This window comes from Eublepharis macularius, chromosome 2 (assembly GCF_028583425.1).
Source record: "Eublepharis macularius isolate TG4126 chromosome 2, MPM_Emac_v1.0, whole genome shotgun sequence".
In the NCBI taxonomy this organism is placed as follows: domain Eukaryota; kingdom Metazoa; phylum Chordata; class Lepidosauria; order Squamata; family Eublepharidae; genus Eublepharis; species Eublepharis macularius.
This window is the reverse complement of record NC_072791.1, coordinates 158,384,218-158,405,912: the sequence shown is the minus strand read 5'-3', so window position 1 is coordinate 158,405,912 and position 21,695 is coordinate 158,384,218. Positions and strand designations below refer to the sequence as shown.

Below are 21,695 nucleotides of genomic sequence, written 5' to 3'. Positions count from 1 at the left end.
CGGCGAGAGCCCGCATGTTCTCCCTCCCATAGACTGTCACTCTGTAAACTTCAGTTAAATGGAGAGCCAAGCTGCAAGACAAGGATGCCAACATTTCCCATCAAAACTTGAGGGAAGCTGACAAGCGTCCAACCTGTGTCAGGCGTCACTTGTAGCTTGGCTCTTAGTTGTTGGGTTACTGTACATGGGTAAACAAACTCTCCCCACTCCTACATAGTTTCTTGCCCATTGACAAATGCAAGCCTTATTTTCAGGAAGTGGCTGTTAGGCTGCATATCTTTTGAGCTCCAAAGCTACATGCCATTGACGGCTTAAACCAACCAGCTTTGCAATATGAGCCTTTTATTTCATATATACCACCAAAATATATCCTTTAGTTTTTCCTGGAATAATCATATTGGATAATTCTGTTCATCTGCAGCTCAGCTCTTAATGTCTACTGAAAGCACACTAAAAGTAGATATTCCCCAATCCCAGTTGGGTTTTTCAAGTGCTGCTCCAACATTCAACAATACTCTCACCTTCCTTTATTCAGCAAATTGTTTGCTTTGAGCAATCCTTTGAAAAGGTGAAGGGGTTATAAGGTACAGCTAATGAAGATGACTTTGGAAAGGTGCCACAGTAATTTCATTATACATTAATGAAATGAGCAATTCACAGAGCTTATCACTGCATTTAAATTTTCCATGTAGAGCAAATGTAGTAGGTTGCCTTTCATTTGTAACACAGAATCATGATGCTAATTAACTACTACATCAGTTCTTATAGCACCTCTGAACATTTCGCTGAGACTTTATTGCATAGTGCTGCTCTCGTGCTTGTCATCCACCCCTTTTTGCCACAAGCACACCAACCAGTATGGCTGGGATGCTCGTCAGTGCACTTTTCAGGGGTGATAAAAACAGAGACAAGAAGGAAGTGATTGTTGTCAGACAGAACTACTGCCCCCACCAGACTTAATGCTGGTATGTAATTGCATGGGCCACAAGATGGGGAGAGACAGAATTTACTCAGAAAAATACACTCTAATTTGATATGCAAAGTAAATACATTTAAAAGGTTCTGTCAGCTAAGAGGAGATTTCTTTTATTTGTTCTCTCAATTCCAGCCTGCTTGCTTTGGGAAGAGAGTTTGCTTTACAATCTAAGTAAGAAAGACTGGTTCTAAAAACAGGATCACAATGCCATCTGCTGGACAGCTCATTTGTAACATCACAACCCCCTCCCCTAAAAGAATAATTTCAGACATTTTGCTACATGTGGCATGAAGTGGCTGTTGTTACAATTGGTTTGCATTACGAATGGGCCAGAATGCCAGTTTCCATTATAAGCGTCTCGCTCGCATCCATCTGAACAACCATCTACCATTAAATTAAATAGCTGGAGAAAGGCTCAACTTGCACTCCATACCTGCTCTTCAGGATTATCAAACGGAATCACCAAGACAACATCCCCAGTCTTCAACTGCAGCTCATCGTTGTCAGTGGCTGTATAGTCATGCATGGCTTGTACCTGCAAAGGAATAATAACTCCACTGAGGCAAAGAGATCTTTGGATTTTTTTTTATGTGCCTCCTGTTTCTTGGTTTTACAGAGCCGGAACCCAGCTACGTAACTAACAAATGAGTGCCTGGTTAAATATCTTGTGGCATACATTTGAACCAGGGTAGGTTCAATTATCTCTGGGTGGGATAATTATCTCTCAATGCTGAGGTGACAGTTGGTGCTATCAGAGGGAGGGGTGGACAGTTAGAGTAAACTGGAGAGTGAAGAGAGTTGGAGCCTGGCTTCTGACTAGAGAGGGTCAGCCAGAGAGTCCTCTGTGTGAGGAAGGAAGGGGAAGGTGTGCCCTTAAAAGAGAAATCAGTACGTTCATGAAGCACTTTTAGTCCTTAGATTAAAGTGGGAAAGACATCATTAACTCCTGTCTAGACAAAAGAGATCTGGGAATTGTAGTGGGCCAAGGAAGTGGGTAGAAAGGAGTCTCCCCTTCGGCCAAAGGATCAGGGTTATAGCTTGGGAAAAACTATAACTCCTGCCCAGTATCTAAAAAGGGTGTTGACTCAGTGGAGTACCCTAAGATCTGAAAAAGAGGGGAAGTTATGCAGTGTGTGTTAAAAGTGGAGCACCTAACATCTGAAGGAGTGCCAACCTCAGAAAGGACTCACTGTAAAAACTAAGTCTGATAACACCAACATCTCTTATACAAGCCAGCAACTTAAGAACCACACCAAGTGTTTTGTGCTTCACACCAGTGAAGTGTTCAGTTCAAAAACATCTAAGTTACTTCAGTTTTAAACACTTGCCTACATACCTTCTTATTCTACCTACTTGTAAATAAACCTTCTGTTTCATTTGGAATCTCCATAAGCCTCCTGTACCAGTTTCTTTCTAAGGGAAGTGCAAACCTCTGATCTTTCCTCTACTGAGACTTAGCTGAGTAACTATACCCCTTAGATGTTCCTTAAGGGTGGGACAAGAGTAGGGGTGTGCTTCAGGTATCCAGTTCAGGGGAAATGCCCGAATCGGACCCCATCCATAAAGATTAGGGAGTTCCCAAATCAAAGGTCCCAGACCAAAGGAACTCCCAAATCAAAGGTTCCCAAAGCATTCGGATTGCTTTGGGAAGCTTCAGGGCCCAGGGCTGGCTTCAGTTGGCAGGCGGGGGGATCCACTCGTCTGCCAGCTGAAGCTTAAAGGGCCCTTTCCTTGCCGCTTGCAAGTGGCAGGGCCATTTCCCTGCTGCTTGCAAGTGGCAGGGCCCTTTAGACTTGGCCCAACCCCCCCCAGCCCCCACCACCCCACTTACCTGAGCCGACAGGGCCACTGTGGTAGTGGAGGAGGCTGCTCCAGGCACACCCACCCCCCACTGGCCTCCATGGCGGTGGAGGCGGCAGCTCCAGCCTTCTCTGACACCCAGTTGGCCGCTGCAGGCCCCGCAGGCAGTGGCGTGGTGGCAGAGGAGCCAACTCTGGGCCATCCCAGCCTTGCAATGGCTGCTGCAGCAGCAGCAGAGATGGAGAAGGCCCATCCTGCCCCTCAAATGGCCACCATGGCAGCCATTTGAGGGGCAGGAAGGGCCAGAGGAGGCAATTCTGGCCTTCCCTGCTGCTCAGCTGGCCTCTGCAGACCCTGCAGGTGGCGGCGCAGTGGCAGAGGAGCTGGCTCTGGGCCATCCCAGCCACGTGAGGGCCACAGTGGAGGCAGAGAAGCCCTTCCTGTCCCTCAAATGGCCGCTGCAGTGGCGGAGGAGGCAGAGGAGGCCCTTCCTGCCCTTCAAATGGCCACTGCACTGGCCCCAGGCTGTCCCGGCCTCACGCGAGCTGCTACATCAGCAGAGGAGCCAGCTCTGGGCTGTCCCAGCCTCATGAGGGCTGCCACTACTGCCCAACTGATCGGCCTACCTTCTCCCTGCTGCCAGGTAAGTGGGGTGGGGGGTTGCCCCGGGGGGTGGGGTTTTTGTTCCCCCTCACTTCAGAATGTACCAAATATTTATGGAGCATACCGAAGCAAGCTAAATACCAGAATCCTGAAGCAGCTTGCTGCTTTGGGATTCTAGTAATTCTGGATTTTTTTCCTGCTTCAGGTAAACCCAAAGCGGGAAACCCAAATCTTTTGGGGTGCACACCCCTAGACAAGAGAGAAAGTTGAAGCTAAACCTCCATCATGCTACTAAAGGCTTCTCACCCCAGTATTCAACTTCATATGCTTGATGAGGAGAAACTTTACCTCAGGGTCGAGGAAGGTCAGCCCAAGCCTGAGCTAAACAAGAGTTTGCAATGTATTTATTTATTTATTTATTTATTTATTTTATCATATTTATATTCCGCCCTCCCCGCAAGCAGGCTCAGGGCAGATAACAGCATTAAAAACATTTAAAACATTTCATTAAACATTATCATAAAACATTAAAAGCATTGTATAAAGATATTAAAAATAGCAGCACTCTTTTTTTTTTAAGTGGCAATTACAGAAAGTGCAGCAGTGCAATTGAAACATGGCAGCAGCTTCAGAACAGTGGTGGGCAGCTCTCATAGGGAGGGGAGTAGATGTTATATCCTCCAGCCAGTGGAGGCCTCAGCCATAAGCCTGGCGGAACAACTGTCTTACAGGCCCGGCGGAAAGATAGTAAATCCTGCCGGGCCCTGGTCTCGGTACACAGAGTGTTCCACCAGGTAGGAGCCAAGACTGAGAAATCTCTTGCTCTAGTCGAGGCCAGGTGGGTCTCCTTGGAGCCAGGGACTGATAGTAATTTATTTTCTCCTGATCGGAGGGTCCTCTGGGGAATATACGGGGAGAGACAGTCCCTCAGATGTAAGTTCTTTAGTAGAAGAAAGTACTATAGTATACAAATCTTGTGCATTTGTTCATGATCTAATAACCAGAGTCTCAATCAAGCTGCAACATAAGTTTGTTTTGTTTCCTTTTTAGCACTCTTTTGGGTCATTATAAAGAAATCTGTCACCTATAATATGAGAATAACCACACTGTACTATTGTTGACAGTACTCTGAAATATGTGAGTCACTTTGTTCATTTAAATAAAAAAGAAACATATATTATTACTATTACAAGAGCACTTTGTATACTAGGAAGTATTTCACAATTCTTATTTCATTTCAACGTAACTCCGTGAAGAAGACTAAGCTGACAGCGATACTAATTTGTCAAAGTCCATCCAGTGAGCATACCAGCAGAAAAATGCAGGTTTCCTATATCCAAACCCAGCACTTTCAATTGCACCACATGGAATGGAATGAAATGAGGGAAGCCCCACCTGTGTTTTAATACTGTTGTTTCCCATCAGATTGCTTTTTCAGTAATTGTTTCACTAAGAACAAATTCATTTCTCATACAATGCATTCTGGGATATTTCTAGAGTAAGTGTTCGGATAGTGTTCGCCTTGCTTACCTTAAACAGGAAACCTGGTGGCATGTCAGCCCTCTCAGGGGGGGCTCCACCTTCAACTGTTCCATTGACTGTGGCTGGAAAAGTCTCCACAACTACAGCAGGCAGAGAACTCTAAGGAGGGCAGAAAAATGAGGTAAAAGACAGACTGAGGTAAAAATGGAACATTTCAAACAGCAGCTTCCACTGGGTGAAAATCACAGGGAATCGGACTTGGTTTCTCCCTCAAAACAGCTGCTAGGTGCAGGTCTTTTACTTGAAATCCCTTGGGTTTTTCCAAACGTTTTCTTTCCCCCTGCCATGGTGGACATGGCTTGTGGGCCAAAGTAACCATGAAGTGAAAAAAACCATTCACAACAGATGGGAATAAAAAGAAACAAGAGACGGTGGCAAACATTAGAGGGAAAGCAAGGTTTACAAAGATTAGTGGAACAAATGGCATGTTCTGCCGAAAGGATACAAACAGGGAGAGGTTTACAGTGGTAGGCAGAAGTTTTTCTAATTATTTTCTTGCCTTGATCTAAAATTGTTATTTGTGTTCCTTTTGGATGACTCTATATACCTCAGCTCCTTTTCTATTCACTTCATCTAACAAGTTTATCAACTGACCTTGTGAGGGAAAATACTTTTTGTGGCCTTTGGTCAGATTTTTTCAGAATTTGTGGGAACATGGACAGTGGAGAGGTAGAGGGATCAGGCTTCTGCTTTGGGTTCCATGCTATTTTTTAAAAAAAAAAAACCCTTAACCTTCTGTGATTGGTGCAGAGGGGTCTGTCAAAACAAATGAAAGCTACTGCTTCCTGGCACCTTTGACCACATGAAAAAAACAGCAATGGTGGATGTAGTCTTGCTATTTGGGCCTACAGCAACCAGTGCAATATGCTGAACTGCGTGAGTCAAAGAAGAAGAGGGAAGGCCATCTGTGGATCATAATTAACGGGGGGTTTTCCCAATAGTCAATCTGAGATTGTATCTGCTTGGCCCTACTTGAAAGTTAGAGCAAATGCTAGAACATTACAACCTGAAGTGAGTGCCTATATGACTGTTCTAGGGGAAGGTGCAGAGAGACCAGTTTAGTTTGTCCCTGCAAGCCAAAGGGGGAGGGCCTTAGAGGAGGACAATACCCCCTCCCCCTCCCGTGCCTACATTCTTACTGAGGCAGATCCTGAGTCAGTTTCGGTTTTAGCTGCTTCAGCTCCAGCTTCTTTGCCTGCTGCCTCAGCACCAGCAGCAGCATCTTCTGTGGACTGCAACACAAAAGCCAGTTAAAACTCCTGCCATTTCAGTGTGCCTAGACAAACACATGCCTTTTTGAAGACCTACCATAACCAGCCCTGATTTTAGGTCTTGCCTGAACCATGGGCCAGTAGCAAGCTGAGTTTGATCACTTAGCTGAACTGCAGCATCCACACAGGAAATATTTGGGTATCCACACCAGGCACTCCCAGTTTAGGCGCACCAATTTGATGAGGAGCAAATCATCTCTGGCTAGAACATAACCTGGAGTTTACTCTTTATTAGGCCAACTCATCTCTCACAAGGCATTTTCAAACATAAGACTTACACAGGAAGCTCATTTTTTCTTATCCTCCTCAGTGACATATACAACTACCTGTCAATAATGCTTATCTGCTATCTATGTAGAACAAAACATTCAGCCTCTATGCACAAGAATAAACAGCATAAAATCTGACACTTAAAAGCATTCAGAAACCTATAGAAGAACATTTCAAGCTACACTGTTGCAGACCTGAAAGTCACCATTCCTCAATTAAAGAACTTCAAGAGGAGATGCTAGTACAATATTGCTGATAAAAACGTATTAGGTAATTTGTGTTCACCACGTTTCTCAATCACTCCAGGTGGCAAAATCAGGGAAACAACAGCAATTACTGTTGCTATGTGTGGTTGCTGTGTACCTTTCATACATTTGAATTTTACATAGAAATGTCACAGTCCACACATCTTACACTGATGAATGGGTTTCTAATCCATAGATTGATTGTGACATTAGAGCCTTCTACACATGATCCCTCCATATGTTAACTGAATGTGTGGGGAAGGAAAGGAGACACGTGCACACTGGCCCTGCTCCTCAACCCTCAAGATCACCAGCTCATGACCATGGTGCCTATGTACAAAGACATTGTTCACACGTACGCTCCCTCCTGGCAATGTTAGGAAGCAGAGTCCTTGATCATGGGGAGGCAGAGTAGTTATGGACACTGTCTGTGCATGTAGGCATCATACTCACCAGCCAGCAATCACACAAAGGTGTGGGTGGGGCCAGAATGCTTGTGCCCATTCTCCTCTCCATGTGTTCACTCAACATTTGAAGAAGTTGTGTGTAGGGGGTTAAGCTGTTAGTCTGAAATCTTGTTTTTTTCTGTTCACATGGAAGAGAAACTGGAGGAATATCAATCATAATGTTTGCTGATTGAAACAAGAACATCTTTAGGTCCCACATAGAAACATGTTTTGTATTAACCTGACTGGTTCTGCAACCAGATTTGAGATTTGACATGTTCAGACAAACAAGTAGCCAGGCAATACCTCTTATACTTTTTGCACTGTTGTTGTTGATCATTGTGCATATCTGCAGCATCCATAAGTGTAACTGTGCTGCTTCATAACACACATTTTGCAATATATAAAATATTTAAATGTGGGTAACAGACAACCAAGCTCCTATCATGTCAACGAGACAAAGGGGGGGGGGGAATCAAAGCTATAAACTGTAGTTTGACAATAAAACTGCTTATAACTGACCCTGGCTTTTGAACATAGGATAAATAGCTGGCACAGAATCACTCAACTGCAGGTAAGAGTAGGAAGACAGACTGGAAGACAGCACAAAAAACCCAATATCAATTATGCAGAGAACACACCTGAACTAAAGTTCACTGCATCACAAACAAGCACTAAAGTGGAAAGTTAAGGCACTTTTTTTCCCTCGTCAGAAAAAAAAGAATATCAAAAGCTGCCAAGACCTGGGGAAAGGTTCAACACATTGCCCTCCAGGGATGATACAGTTATCAGTGGTATGGGTGGTTTATTCAAGCAGATAATAAAGACTATAGAACTGGAAGAGACAGAAGTTCATAAGATTTACTTGCTGGGGCAAATACTGGTTTGGAGGAAAGCCCAAGATAAATCCCAAATCCTCCAAGGCAACCAGTGCTGGTTTCCTCACAACAATATTACATGGTATGAGAAGGCAGTGGAATGTCAGCTGATATCAGCTACATCTAACACAATTCTTTCCTCATTTATAGCAGCCTTTACATCCAGTATGAAGATGCCAACATCTGGAACCTGTTAACATATGACTTATTAAGCACTTAAAAGTCTTCAAGGATCACAATGTAATTCCAAAGAACATGGTTTTGATTTCAGCATCCATTTGTTGACTTGCACAGTTCTTTCTTTCACAGCTCCTATATGCAGCAAAGGATTGTGAAGCTTCTCACCTTTGTAGCAAAGGCAGGTGGGAGTACAATTAACAGGAATTGCAAGAAAGCAGTGAATTCTAAAATTAAATTAAAAGTGGGTTTCGAGATCTTATACACACATTGTAACATTCTAGTATTCAGGAGGCGGGTTTTCATTCTTTACAGTTTTAACTTGCCCCAGATCCTGCATTCACTGCTCCCTCTTTGCTACCTATGTATTTCCCAAGACCCACAAGTCCTTCCCCCCTTTATCTATTCTTTATGTTGAACCTGTTGAGGAAACATAATGGGGCAACTCATTTTCTGGTTATGTGTACTAAAGTGTAGGTAAGTTGCATCATTTGTGCTCATCAGTGAATTTTGTTTTCCTGGTAATGGTATTCAGATTGTGCAAACTGCATTTAATACAGCAGTAATTCCCATCTGTGTATGAAGTGCAGATTTGATTGTTCTTGATAGGTACTAAATGCTCTAATTTTTGCAGGAATCCTCTTAGTATTCAGAAAATGAAACTGACATGCCCACAGAGCTGCGGAAGGGGAACAGGATTGTCAACAGGTTAATAGAGTGTTAGTAGCTCCTTCTGGAGCAATTGTAAGATGAATTCTAAACATATTGCCCTCAGGGAAGACAGCCTCTTGCAATGCATTGGAACCTGTGTTGTGTTCAAATAAACTATTTCCTATTGCTATCTCTCTATCTGTGTCTTGGATTTGTGGTGCTCCCAACTTCTGTGACAGCAGGTTAATAACAAAGGCAGAGCCTGGTATTTTATTTTATGTATTTTTCAATTTATGTTCTAGCTTTCTGCCCCATAACAGCTCCCAAGGCAGTTTCTTAAAACGTCTTTGCTGCTTTTCTTGTTTTAAGGCACAACAGAGGTGCTCCAAATCTGGGCTAAATGACAGACTAGTCTGTCCTCCACCTACAACCCATAATAATTTGTTTTACTTTCTCACGTTTTAGACTTTTATAGAATCCCAATGATTATATTAGGGAAAAAAGATAAAAATCCATAGCTTATAAAAGCAGGTCACGGACTATCATAACTGTGATAACATATATCTTCTGTGAACAGAAAGCATATCCAAGAATGATCACTCAGTATACTTTCCAGGTAATGCAACAGTGTATCCCAAAGAATACAGGAAGATCATACTAAAACATGCAATCCGGATCTCCTCTACACATTCTAACAGTAACTAACAATGTGTTAATGCCATTAGAAGTAACGATGACACAAAAGCAACTGTATACATTTTTAGCACAGAGAACCTAAGCTGTAGAGGTGACTGAGTGAAAGACAGTCACCAAATTCTCTTGGATTCTTACCATAGTCAATAATAATAATAATAACAATAACAAACATTTGTTTTATATATCACCCTTCAGGACAACTTAATGCCCACTCAGAGTGGTTTACAAAGTGTGTTATTATTATCCCCACAACAATCACCCTGTCAGGTGAGTGGGGCTGAGAGAGCTCTGGAAGAGCTGTGACTGACCCAAGGTCACCCAGCTGACTCCAAGTGGAGGAGTGGGGAATCAAACTTGGTTCTCCAGATTAGAGTCTTGCTGCTCTTAACCACTACTCCAAAACTGGCAATAGAACAGAACACAATCCTTGTCTCTCCCACTTCTCTTTCATCAGTAAAAACTCTCCTGATCAAATTAGGAATTACTAGCGGTGAAAGACAACAGAGATATTGGTAATTCTAACACAGAAATTACTTCCTTTTCCTAGAAAATGGAGGCAATCAACAATACAGCAACAACATACACATTGTTAAATGTGGGCCAGCTGGGAGGTGAGCCATGATAGCCACTGATGAAATTATGCTAGATGCTCCAGATTATTGCTTTACCACTAGACCCTACCAGCTTTTTCAGAGACATTACAAATACAGTATTTCAGTCCCTCCCCTTGTGCCAAGAGGTTAGATAAAGAAATAGCTACAGGAGGCCTTGAGGAAGTAACTATAGATTTGGCCTGCCCATGGATATGCCATAAATTAACACCTGGAAAAGCCCTGTGATAGAGCACAAAAGTCAAAACATCAATATTAGGACCGTTTCAAACAGAGGATAATTTCAAACACTTGCACTTACTTGGCTGACCTCTGTCTCGGTGGCCTGGCTGGGCCAGTCCACCACGAATTCACTATTGCTAGGATTATCAGCAGGAAACTGATCCATAGATTGTACGCTGCTAGAGGGTGTCTTTTCAGGCTGATGGAGAGAATTTGAGGGAAGAGAAATAGGACAGAAATAGAGATGGGAGGAGATAGACATGGGCATGGGTACAGGAAGATACGAAAATGAGAAAAGTGCTGTGAGAAGACAGCAGACAATGAAACAATCCCAGGATAAATATATCTGCTGGACAGGGAAGACTCGATGGAAAAGGAGCAGTTGCAATATTGCCTGTAAACCCAATGCCCTGACAACAGTAAGCTGCTGTGTGACTGCATGGAGCACGGGTTGGATCCATGGAGAACTTGTGACAGAATTAACATTTAGAGTGAGCCTCTGACTTGGGTGGTTTGATTGTAAATGCACTGAAGGTGAGAAATGGTTTCAGGTAGTATGAGTGAACCTGTCCTGGATATCTGCTAACAGAAGCATCAGCCAGCCCAGTTCCTCACTATGTCCTGGTTTTTAGCATTGTTGACATAGCTGTGGGATCCTGACAGGGCAATCTTTCTTATGCAAACTTACTTCAGTTGCAGCTCATTGGTTTCACAGGGTCTAGATTAGAATAATTATGCATAGGATTGCACTGTTAGACAATTCTCATTAGATTAATATCGCCTTCTGTGTTTTGACTTCCTAACTTCAAAAGCCAGCACTGCCTTGGTAGCCTGTCTCCTGCTGCAGGAAATCGGCCACAAATGCTGCTGTTGAATCAAAATCTTGTAACATGGGAAGCAGGACGTAATTCCTGTTGATGATGTAGTTGCTTAAAAAGAAGTATTAACTTTAAAAGGGATGGAAAATTGCTGAGAAAAGCACCACTCACACTTGGCTCTTGTAGGAATTTGAAATGATCAAAGTCCCTGAACAAGTTTGTTAGCCATGGATTCCAGCCTTGGCATGAACACATATATGTTGCTGAGCTAGATTAAGCCTGAAGCTGCAAGCAGGATTTGAGTTTGGATCTACAGTGTACATGTTGAGTTGGCTTATGCTATTTTCTAATACATTTGATGTCATGATGTGTAGGTATCATTTTATTTGGAATCCATTTTATATTTTTAATAAAAATATTTATAATAAAAATAAACGTAAAATAGAGCAAAATATTTTAATAGAAATTTTATATCTTTTAATAAAATTCTTGTCCTTCACCCCCATTAGGACCTCTTAAACCCCTTTCCCAAGTTCTGCTCAAAGAACAACAACAACAACAACAACAACAACAACAACAACGTCCCTTCAGGACAATTTAATGCCCACTCAGAGTGGTTTACAAAGGGTACTGTTATTATCCTGATGACCATCATCCTGTGAGCTGGGTGGGGCTGAGAGAGCTCTGAAAGAGCTATGACCCAAGGTCACCCAGCTGGATTCAAGCAGAAAAGTGGAGACTCAAACCCAGTTTTCCAGATTAGAGTCTTGCCGCTCTTAACCACGACACCAAACTGGCTGAGGGAAAAGATGAAGAAGAGACCATCTGTCTGGAGGGTGGAAAGAATGGTATAAATAGCTATTCATAGAGGAGCTGGGCTCTTGAAGGCTATATTTCTTGCCCTTTGAGCACAATGTTATTTTCACAGATGATGGAAATTATGTGTCAAGTATAAAATATTTCTTCAAAAAAATCTGGCTCCATGATGTCATAGTCATCAATAAACCACCTACATTTATCATGCCTGGCTTCCGCACTCCTACCCTTGTGATAACACTCAACACTGAAATTGCTTGGTCAGCTTTTTGATGTGGGTGGGGTACACATTCCCATCCAGAGCTGGTTGTTGTTGCGTGCAACTAATTATATACAATTATCGTTGGACTCAAACTACCTACAGAAGACACTCTCACAGGGCCAGTGATTCTTGAGTAAAATAGAGCAACGAATAATTTGGTAATCATCTTAAAAGAGGCTACCTAAAACCAAGTCAACTTGATACAGAGCTTCCAGCAGTAACATCAACTGTAACCAGGGCTGTTTTTCAGCTTGAATGCGGTGGAATGGAGTTCTGGAACCTCTTGAAAATGGTCACATGGCTGGTGGCCCCACCCCCTGATTTCTGGACAGAGGAGAATTTAGACTGCCCTCTGCGCTGCTGGAGATCAGGGGGCGGGGCCACCAGCCATGTGACCATTTTCGCCGAGAGTGATTTAAACTTTTAAAAACTGCCCCCTTGTTCCACCTGACCCAAAGTGATGTCATTGGCCCTGGGAGCATGCGTGATTTTGCGCACGCACATGTGGTACCAGGGGTACCACCTCCCGCCAAGCGTTGCCCCATGTGTTGGCAACCCACTGAGTTCCACCACCTCTTTTCCCAGAAAAAAAGCCCTGACTGTAACTGAACATCATATCACAGAGACTGTTTCCCTTAAAATCCATGTTTTCAATCTGAAATTGATTAATCATTTGGCCATTTAATTATTTCAGTTCTAATATTAGTATGTGGCTAAAAGCAGACGCTAAATAATCCCTTCAACATTTTGCAAGGACAAACATAGATAAACAGAGCACATGATTATAAAATGAGAGACGATTGCAACAAAAGAACATTTAGAAAAAATACTGCATATGAATGATACAAAGCACTGTGGTCTAAGGCAACATAAGTACCTATCCTCACAGTCCAAAGAAATGTGGCATTCATTTTCACATTACAGTCTGTGGAGTATACCCCCCCAAACCAAGTGGAATCACACTACCACCACAGCCATTGAGTCCCATCTGACTGGGCTGCCGCCATTAGTACAGAGAACAGAAGAATAGCAGCCAAAAATATTCTTCTGCCACGGCACTCCTTGATGAAGAGCCATACAGTCTCTTTTTCCTTTTCTCCTTTTCAATAGTTGGATTTTATGGATTGTGGGTCCAAAACAATATGCTTCATCTTGGACTTTAAAACTTTAAATGTTTAGGTTTAAGCTTTAAATGATTAGCTTTAAATTAACAGTTAAATTCTAAGCAAAGTTGCACCCTCTGCTTAGGACTGCACCATAACTCTTGTTGATTAATTACGATAGCCAATTTTATGAAACTGTATGCTTTCTTTAAAAGGGGGCTTCTATATGCCACTGTAATATTAAAGATGGCCTTTCTTTTTAACAATGAGGGAGTTTTGGTTTATTAAGGTGCAAATTATTTCATACTTATCTTTAAAAAAAATGTGGTTTTTGTATATATGTAATTTACATTTACATATGTAATGTTATTATTATTAATACACTGTTATTAATACAATCTTATGCATGTTTATTCAGAAATAAATCCTACTGAATACAGTCAGCACACATCAGATTGCAGCCTGACAGCACAATCCTAAGCAGAGTTACACCTTTTTAAGTGTGCAATACTGCTCAGGACTGCACTGTTAATTAATTCACTGGAAGTTTAACTAAGAATAATTTAATCTCGTGATAGCAGTAGCCTCAGCACACAAATCCTGCTTTACATGACCATATTTTTAGGTGGGATAAACAACCCAACAGCCAAAAGTTATGCAGAAGAATTATTATGTCTCTTGACCCAAACCAAGTGACCTACAAATCCAGTCTCATTCTATACGTTGTCTGGTCACAAATATAAAAATCCATTTACTAAATGTTTACAAGTGCCTTGGATAATTTTTTTAAACAAAGGATAGAAAAGATTTAATTAAAATTATAAGTGAGGAAGGGGAGGAAGGGAGGAAGCTAGTCAAGGAAATGCCTAGGAAGACAGCAGTAAAACCACTGGGGAAGACCCATTCAGCTGCTTGAGATGAGCTTGTTGTGATGGAGGACCAGGGGAAATAAACCAGGCCAAGGTATTTCTTTTAAATTGCCATTTGCATTTCACAGGCACCTAGCTGGCAGAGATAAGTAACCTGGATATATACATTTAAAACATATGAATCTCCTCCTGCAAAGACACAGAATTAATAAAGGCAACAGAAAATCCACAAATGTGATGGACAAAGGTGCATGTTAGCAAAAACATACATTTCAACATGCCCCAAATTATGCAGAAAACATGGAAGCTAAACGTCTTTAGATGCATTTGGGGCCAACTGATTTGAGTTACCTGTGTGTGCACAAAATAAAAGGAGGGCCATACTAAATATGCCTCCATTTTTGTTATTAGAGGCTGAAATAGGTAAAATAAATATAGCAATATAAGTAGTACATCAATAAAAGGGCAGGTTTGGTGGCAGTTGAGAAGTATGCATGCTACACAATTGGAGACAAGAAAGGCCATGCAGTAATTTCAGGGTATGAAGCAGCAGCAGATGCCGAAAAGCACCAAAGTTTAAGCTTCAGGAAATGCCACAAGCATACTGTCAAAGCACAGGGAGGCCTTTGCTCAGAATACGACAAAGGCAGAAGGTGATGGCTGTAATATAATTCTTTAGATTAATACACAGAAGAGGATGGGAAGGGAAAGTCAAGACACAAATGACAAGCTTTGCATGGTAATAGACAAGGAAGATAATATTTGTACATGCTGAGCAACACATAGAGTACTTGCACTTTCATTAAAAGAAATCTTACCTCCCATAAATCCCAAGGCAAAGACTAAGCATAGCAAAGAGCAACAGGAATAGAAACATATTAAGACATAATTATTATTCCAGCCAACATACAAAGTACAAACATGCATACAAAGTGTCTATATACTACCCAGGGTTCCCCCCCCCCACAACCTAATTTAAGGATAGACATTGAATATCATACCATTCACTGGTATGAATTCAAATATACTATCAATTATTTTGAAGCGATAACTTCAGTACTCATGTTCTTTAAAGTCTCCTACTAAATAAAGAGGAGTTAGCCATGTTAGTCTGTAGTAGCAAAATAGAAAAGAGCCCAGTAGCACCTTTAAGACTAACCAACTTTACTGTAGCATAAGCTTTCGAGAATCACAGTTCTCTTCATCAGATGCATCTGATGAAGAGAACTGTGATTCTCGGTAGCTTATGCTACAGTAAAGTTCGTTAGTCTTAAAGGTGCTACTGGACTCTTCTATTTTGCTACTAAATAAAAGTGACTCAGAAAACAAGTTTTTATCTTGTCATGCAGTACAACTGTCACATGAAGATGGGGACACCCTTGTAAAGCTGGGCAATCTACAGGAACCTGGTAATAACCTACTATGTGTCAATATCACAGAGTGCTTTGGACATCTACGGGGAACTCAGTTCCATGAAAATCTCCCATCACACAGTGCCAGCAAAAGCCACCATGTGTCAAAAGAGGAAAGAAAATATAGCTATCATTCAAATCCACCCCACTATGGGCACAACTGCAAAATCTATAGATTAACTTCCTGTTCTTTACTATTGTCAAAAAAAGATCGAAAGGCTTGTTAAGAGTTTTCCAGAAATGCTCATAATCCAGTGCTGGTGCAGAGCAGTGGCTGAGACTATGAACCAGGAATTTCAAACTTGGCCATCAAACCTCTAGGTGGCCCCAGGCAAGTGACTTTTTCTCACCCCCAGACCTTTCAATAACAATATAGAGATGATAACATTATCCTTCCCTATAGGACTGTTGTAAGGATTACTCTGATAATATATATAAAGCACTTAACAATAATATGTAAATGTTAACTGTCATTATGGAGTACAAAGTTCAACAAGGAGGTTTATGTGAGACTGTAGGCATATATTTTTTAAAAAAAAATCTTCAAGAGTTCTGCAGTTATTATGAACACATACACAACAATTCCCGCCAGGCTGATGCAGTCCCTCAAATACTTAACATTTCATGGAGTCGAGGAATGGCAATGATAGACCAACCTGAGCTGCAGGTGTGGGTGACTTCCCTACAGGGCTGTTATCTGGCTTAATGGGATCAAAATCCAGATCCAACAGGCTGGCTCCCTCCTGGAAGGGCCCAGGGGCATCAAACTTGGCAGCATTAAGGAAGAAAAGTAGTGTTGAGTATTAGTCAAATGTAGGAGGAAACTAGTATGCGGAAGGTGTTATCCAGGTGCTGGAGATACAAAAGTGATGCATAAAATCATGTAGTACAAACAACAAATGCTCACAAATGCCCACAGTGCTTAATATCTTTGCAGAGAAATGCAGCCATGAAACAAAAAGCATCAGTGTGTCACACAACTGTTACTCAGCCTAAGTTTCTATGTTGTGTCAGGCACTTCCATGCTCCATTACACAACAATCCCAGGTGATATTTAAAAGGTCCTCTTCTGATTTAAGTCATCCATGACTTTTCTAAATGGAGACCAACTTCTCAAGTCGTGGGGAGGGTGGGGTGTAAATTAAATCAAATAAATAAATCTTGCCTGAAGCAACTTTAGCTGGGTCAGCAACTTTTACTACAGCCATAGCACTTACACTGCTGCTGGAGACATCTGGGGCTACCTTGAAAGGACTGCACTTTCAGAAGAAACCTCTACTTAGCCTCATATCCAGCAATACTACCACAACCAAGAATATAATACATTCTTTTCTACTTTAGAAGTTAGCGTTTCCTAGTCCTCTCTCTCACTCCTTTCTCTTTTGGTCTGCCCTAACTGTAACACTTCCCATAGTAGAATTCCGTTTCCAACTGCAACAATAACACAGTATTTCTTAGCACTTTTCAAGACCTGCATGCTATTAAGGTTCTGTCTTTTCAGGTTAATATAATTATATAATCATACCATAAGGAAGTATTCTTACTGGGACTACCAACCTTTCCTTTGTGGCAACAGTATGACTGTACCATGCACATACCATTCTAACCGGGAATAATATCCTTATTCCCAGGACAACTTATTAACCGTATTTTCCCCCAGATTGCTATTTCTGGAGAAAAGCAGTTTTGTCCAGAGATTTCATCAATATTTTACTTGACCCTAACAGTTCATAGTTCTTCTGATTTTACACAAGTTAATGAACTCCAACTTGGACAACATGTTGAAGATTTCTGAAACACTAAGATATCTAGTAGAACATAAGACCCCTACCAATTGTAAAATTGATGGTATGAACAACCAGAAGCCTTCATCATTTTGACAGAAATACATACACCTTATTTAAAGAGAGACAGCTATAGTTCTGTATCAACATTTACTGCCACTTTTCTTGATCTTTCACTAGCTTCCAGTATAATGTGCTACCAACAGAGGTGGTTCCTGGTTTCACCATTTCCTTATCTCAAATAAATGAACCTAGAGCCAAAGATTTCTGATGTAAGCGTTTCTTCCAGTAGAAATCTATACATGACAGTTTTTCCTTCTTGACAAAAAAAGAAATAAAAAGAATGAAGTGAAAGGTTATATAGCCAGGTTGGAATCTTACCTGTCACTGGGCCACCTGCACCATGTCTCCATGAATCCTTTGTTTGGATTAGTTTCTCCTCCCCAGCCCCCCAAAATCAGCCCAACAACACATTGACACTGCCACAGGAAATGCATTAATAGATAGATAGGTATTCCCCCCCTGGTTTCTGCTCTAGGGATCATATCCATCAGCTGGAAACCCAGACTCCTTTTGAACGATGTTGTCCAGTTCAGGTGTCCTGTACTCTAGCAGGTTCAAAACTAAATGCTCTGTTTATGCAAGTGTTTACACGTAAACATACAAAACAACATGGTGTAAGAGTCGTTAAGGCATGCTACGAGGAAAGGATAGGTGCAGACAGGGATGGAAGGCTGCTCAGTGGCCCACGGCTTTCTCTAATACAGAAGCGTGCTTCAGGGGCATACAGTCCAAATTCATACACTATAAACAGCCTCATGGTTCCCCTAAGTAACATCAATCCTATTCTCTACTGCTGTAAAAGTTCTTATATTCCCCCTTTGCCATTTTTGTAGCTCATTTCTTATTACCCTAGAGATCCCTGTTAGATCTACCATGTCTTCTGGAAGCCGGTGGTGGGGTGGTGGTGGTGCATCTACCTGCTGATTATTACAAAGGCCCAATTTCCAGTGAGGTAGTAAACTTGTAGCCTGAGTGCACAGCTCTGTCTGGACCACAGCTGACAACTCACATAATATGTTTATTTATTCAAAAATACTCCATGTACATAGCTAATTAGTGTGTCAGAAAGATGCTAAAAATCCTTTTTTTCTGTATTGTATTTATTAAAACATTTTGACCCCGTCTTTCTCACCACCCACGTGACTCAAAGTAGCTTACAAGGCAGCATGCAGGAAAAGGGCATTAAAACCAAAGGATGTGTGTGTGTTTATTGATTTAATAGTTGTTACCCTGTACTTTCATCTCAAAAGGGGAACACAAGTGAGGTAATTATACATTTATCTAAAATTAGAAATATTATGCACATCATCAAGCTCAAAAGTATAGACTTGAATTGTCACAGGAGCCCTCACTTAGAGTCTTAGAGGAGCATTCCATCATGTGAGCCTCCAGGTGCCATCAAAAATGAGGCAGCACAGAAACAGATTTGCCATCTCAATGAGAACTAAGCTCAAGGCCAAGCGTATAAAAAAATCAGATCTAAAAAAAAATCCATTACAATTTTTCAGGAAAGAGCTACAAACAATAACCTGTATCCATGAGAACACCTGGTTGCTCGGCAAGATCAGATCATCTTAGTACTTGAATGGAAAATCCAAATGGCAATCCCACACAGCAAAACTACAATAAAAATTAAGAACTCTTCATCTTCTAATACTGTCAAAAATTGCCAGCTGATAGTGCCTCTTGGGGCGCATCTAGACCTGCCTGTTGCAGATTCTCTTCCCATTGTCTGTTGTGGAGGCTTTCTATTCCACTTGTAGATTCTGCCTGCCCCCAATGGACTTTGTCCCTGCTGATTTTGCCCACAGTATGGTTGCCACTGCAGCCTGGAGGAAAAAAGTCATGTGCCTTATTTACCTCCATGCCATGAAAACCTTCAATTGCCAACTTTCACACATTAAGACTCTATTAAAGGGACGGGACATTTTTTCAAGACCTGCTGGCAACTCTAGCTCTGTGTCATAATTGTTTTCCATAGAGATTTCTCCTCAGACATTCTTACACATGGCCCTTAAATCTTTGCATCTCCATCCTTGATGGGCTCATTTTAATCCTCAACTGTAAAACCAGAATTCTGTGCAAACATACATCCCTGGCTCCCTTCTCCATGATAAGGTAATTGTTCTGCCACAGGCTTCCCATTTTCCTCCTGTAGTTCCTTCATTTCTGACTCTTCTTTTCAGTCTCTCAACAAAAGAGATCTTTACAGATACTGTTGTCCCTCATCACTAAAATTAAGAGCCACACACAGAGATTTTTAAAGAGCTGTCACATTTCCCCTACAAGAACTGACTCATGTCTCCATTGTTACTACTTCCTGGCCAGAATGGAAACCCTGCCTGATGTTCATTCATATTGATTCTTATTTCATGTATGCAAATTTAATATTGTTCTCTCGCTAGTAGTGACCAGAGCCTGTTGTTTTTAAAATCAGGGTTAAAGCTAAGTAGGAGTCAGCTTTATAAGCTCCCTTGTTGCCCCCAATGAGGAGTCCTAATCCACCAGCTCCCGTTAGATCTATTCACACTCTCCTTGTGATTCTGTGAGATGATCCCACAACCCTTGAAATCTGTGCCCTAAACTTGCCTTTTCTCCCAACTCCAGGCCCCTCGTGCAACGTTTCAGCCGTCGAACAGGAGGAAGAGGTAAAAGCCGCAAGCCACCGTGCTGAGGTAGGGAAGGAAGAGCGGAATCAGGAAACAGAATGGCTAGAGGTGTCACTCAATGAATAATGAAAATATATAATAATGATGGCGATGATGATGGATATGAATTGTGGAGATGTGGCCAGAAAACTAATCAGGATGCTTTCCCTTATACCCCTTATGCCCCTCGCTGGAATTAAGATATCCTTAGGAAGGGTTAGTGATGCACATCTCCATGGCCAGGAACTCCCTTGGGCTGTAAGCTACCATGGAAATTTTTTCCCCAATCATGTTTCAAGTTTTACAAGAATAGCTTGACTGGCCATGAGATGCTGAAGTGCTGAAGGATGCTTGTTACTCTTAGAAGAGACTTCAAACGTAAGCCACAGGGACAGGAGTGGAGGATAAAGATTGCAGCCCCACAGAGAGGTGCAGAAAGTAAAAAAAATGAAACAAACCCATCTTTCTTACAGAAATATTATCCACATGAACAAGCTACTCCTTTCCACTTCTAAGGAGGACAGCTTGACTTTTAACATCAGAGGCTGCAAAAACCATACATGTGCTTCACATGGCTATTTTTCTTGTCTTTGCAAGACACTTTGGGTTCATGTACTCAAAAATCCCAGACATGAGGCAGCTCTCTCATTAAAAGTACACAGAAAAATTAATATAAGAGACAAGAAGCTGGCATTGAAACAAATTCCAGGGAGGCTGTGCTCCATTTTTAGAGGGAGAAAAATCATGTGATCAAGGGACAAACAATTAGGATTTTCTACACATGTTCTGTAAGAATATATCTTGACCAGCACACTTAGCTGAGGAGAGATGGGTTTGGTCTCCATGGCCTTAGCAGCTGTGATGAAGATGAGAAGCAAGACGGTTTGTGGTAGAACCTCTCCACACCATCTGCTCTCCTCTTCATCCTACCTCAGTCAAAAACAGGCCCAGCCTAATAAAATGGAATTAAAAGCTAACCTCTCTGTTTGACTACTTCAGATCCTGTTGGCACTCTACAGTCACCTAACCTCTCCGCCCTGAGCAGTTTTCATGGCCTGACACCTCTAATGAGGAAGGGATAAACAATGAAGTTGAAGCAGATCAGGGATGGGTAAGAGAGGGCAGGGATGAAGGAGAAGCTAACCTGTGAGGGGGTTGTCACACTGATCTCTGGGACAAAATTGTCATCAAACAGGTTGATGATGTTCTCCTGCTTCATCTCCTTGGACGGAGTGAGTTTTGGAGGTGGCGGCACGGGAGGGCCTTTCCTCAACTGCATGCAAGCGAACACACGGCGACAGCACAGACAGCAACACCCAAAAAACCAGAGACAGGAACCTGGTTAGCAAAAACTAAAAAAATAAAACACACACAAATAAAGGGTCTACGGGGAAGTAAAACACAAACAAAACAAGCATGGGAGGAGGGGGGAACAGTGACACACTTCCAAAAAGAAGGCTTCGCATCATTAGTTACACTTCAGTCGTGGGCAGGTTTCCCTTCTGCAGAGGAGAAGCGTAACACAATTAATA

General features: G+C 41.8%; 1 protein-coding gene across 7 annotated transcripts in view; it reads right to left on the bottom strand.

Moving 5' to 3' along the window:
- The window catches only part of BIN1 (bridging integrator 1), a 152,735-nt gene that overhangs the window by 7,656 nt on the left and 123,384 nt on the right, over positions 1–21,695 (bottom strand). For 2 of the 7 annotated variants that reach the window (XM_054970205.1, XM_054970206.1), the window contains 5 exons: positions 21,308–21,436; positions 20,105–20,185; positions 6,061–6,153; positions 4,910–5,020; positions 1,410–1,511 (listed from right to left, as the gene is read on the bottom strand). In XM_054970205.1, the coding sequence (XP_054826180.1) occupies positions 1,410–1,511; positions 4,910–5,020; positions 6,061–6,153; positions 20,105–20,185; positions 21,308–21,436 (516 nt within the window). Of the gene's footprint in view, positions 1–1,409; positions 1,512–4,909; positions 5,021–6,060; positions 6,154–10,467; positions 10,588–15,074; positions 15,099–16,324; positions 16,436–20,104; positions 20,186–21,307; positions 21,437–21,695 lie in introns of all 7 variants that reach the window. The other 5 variants (XM_054970210.1, XM_054970209.1, XM_054970211.1 and 2 more) reach the window with 4 other exon arrangements.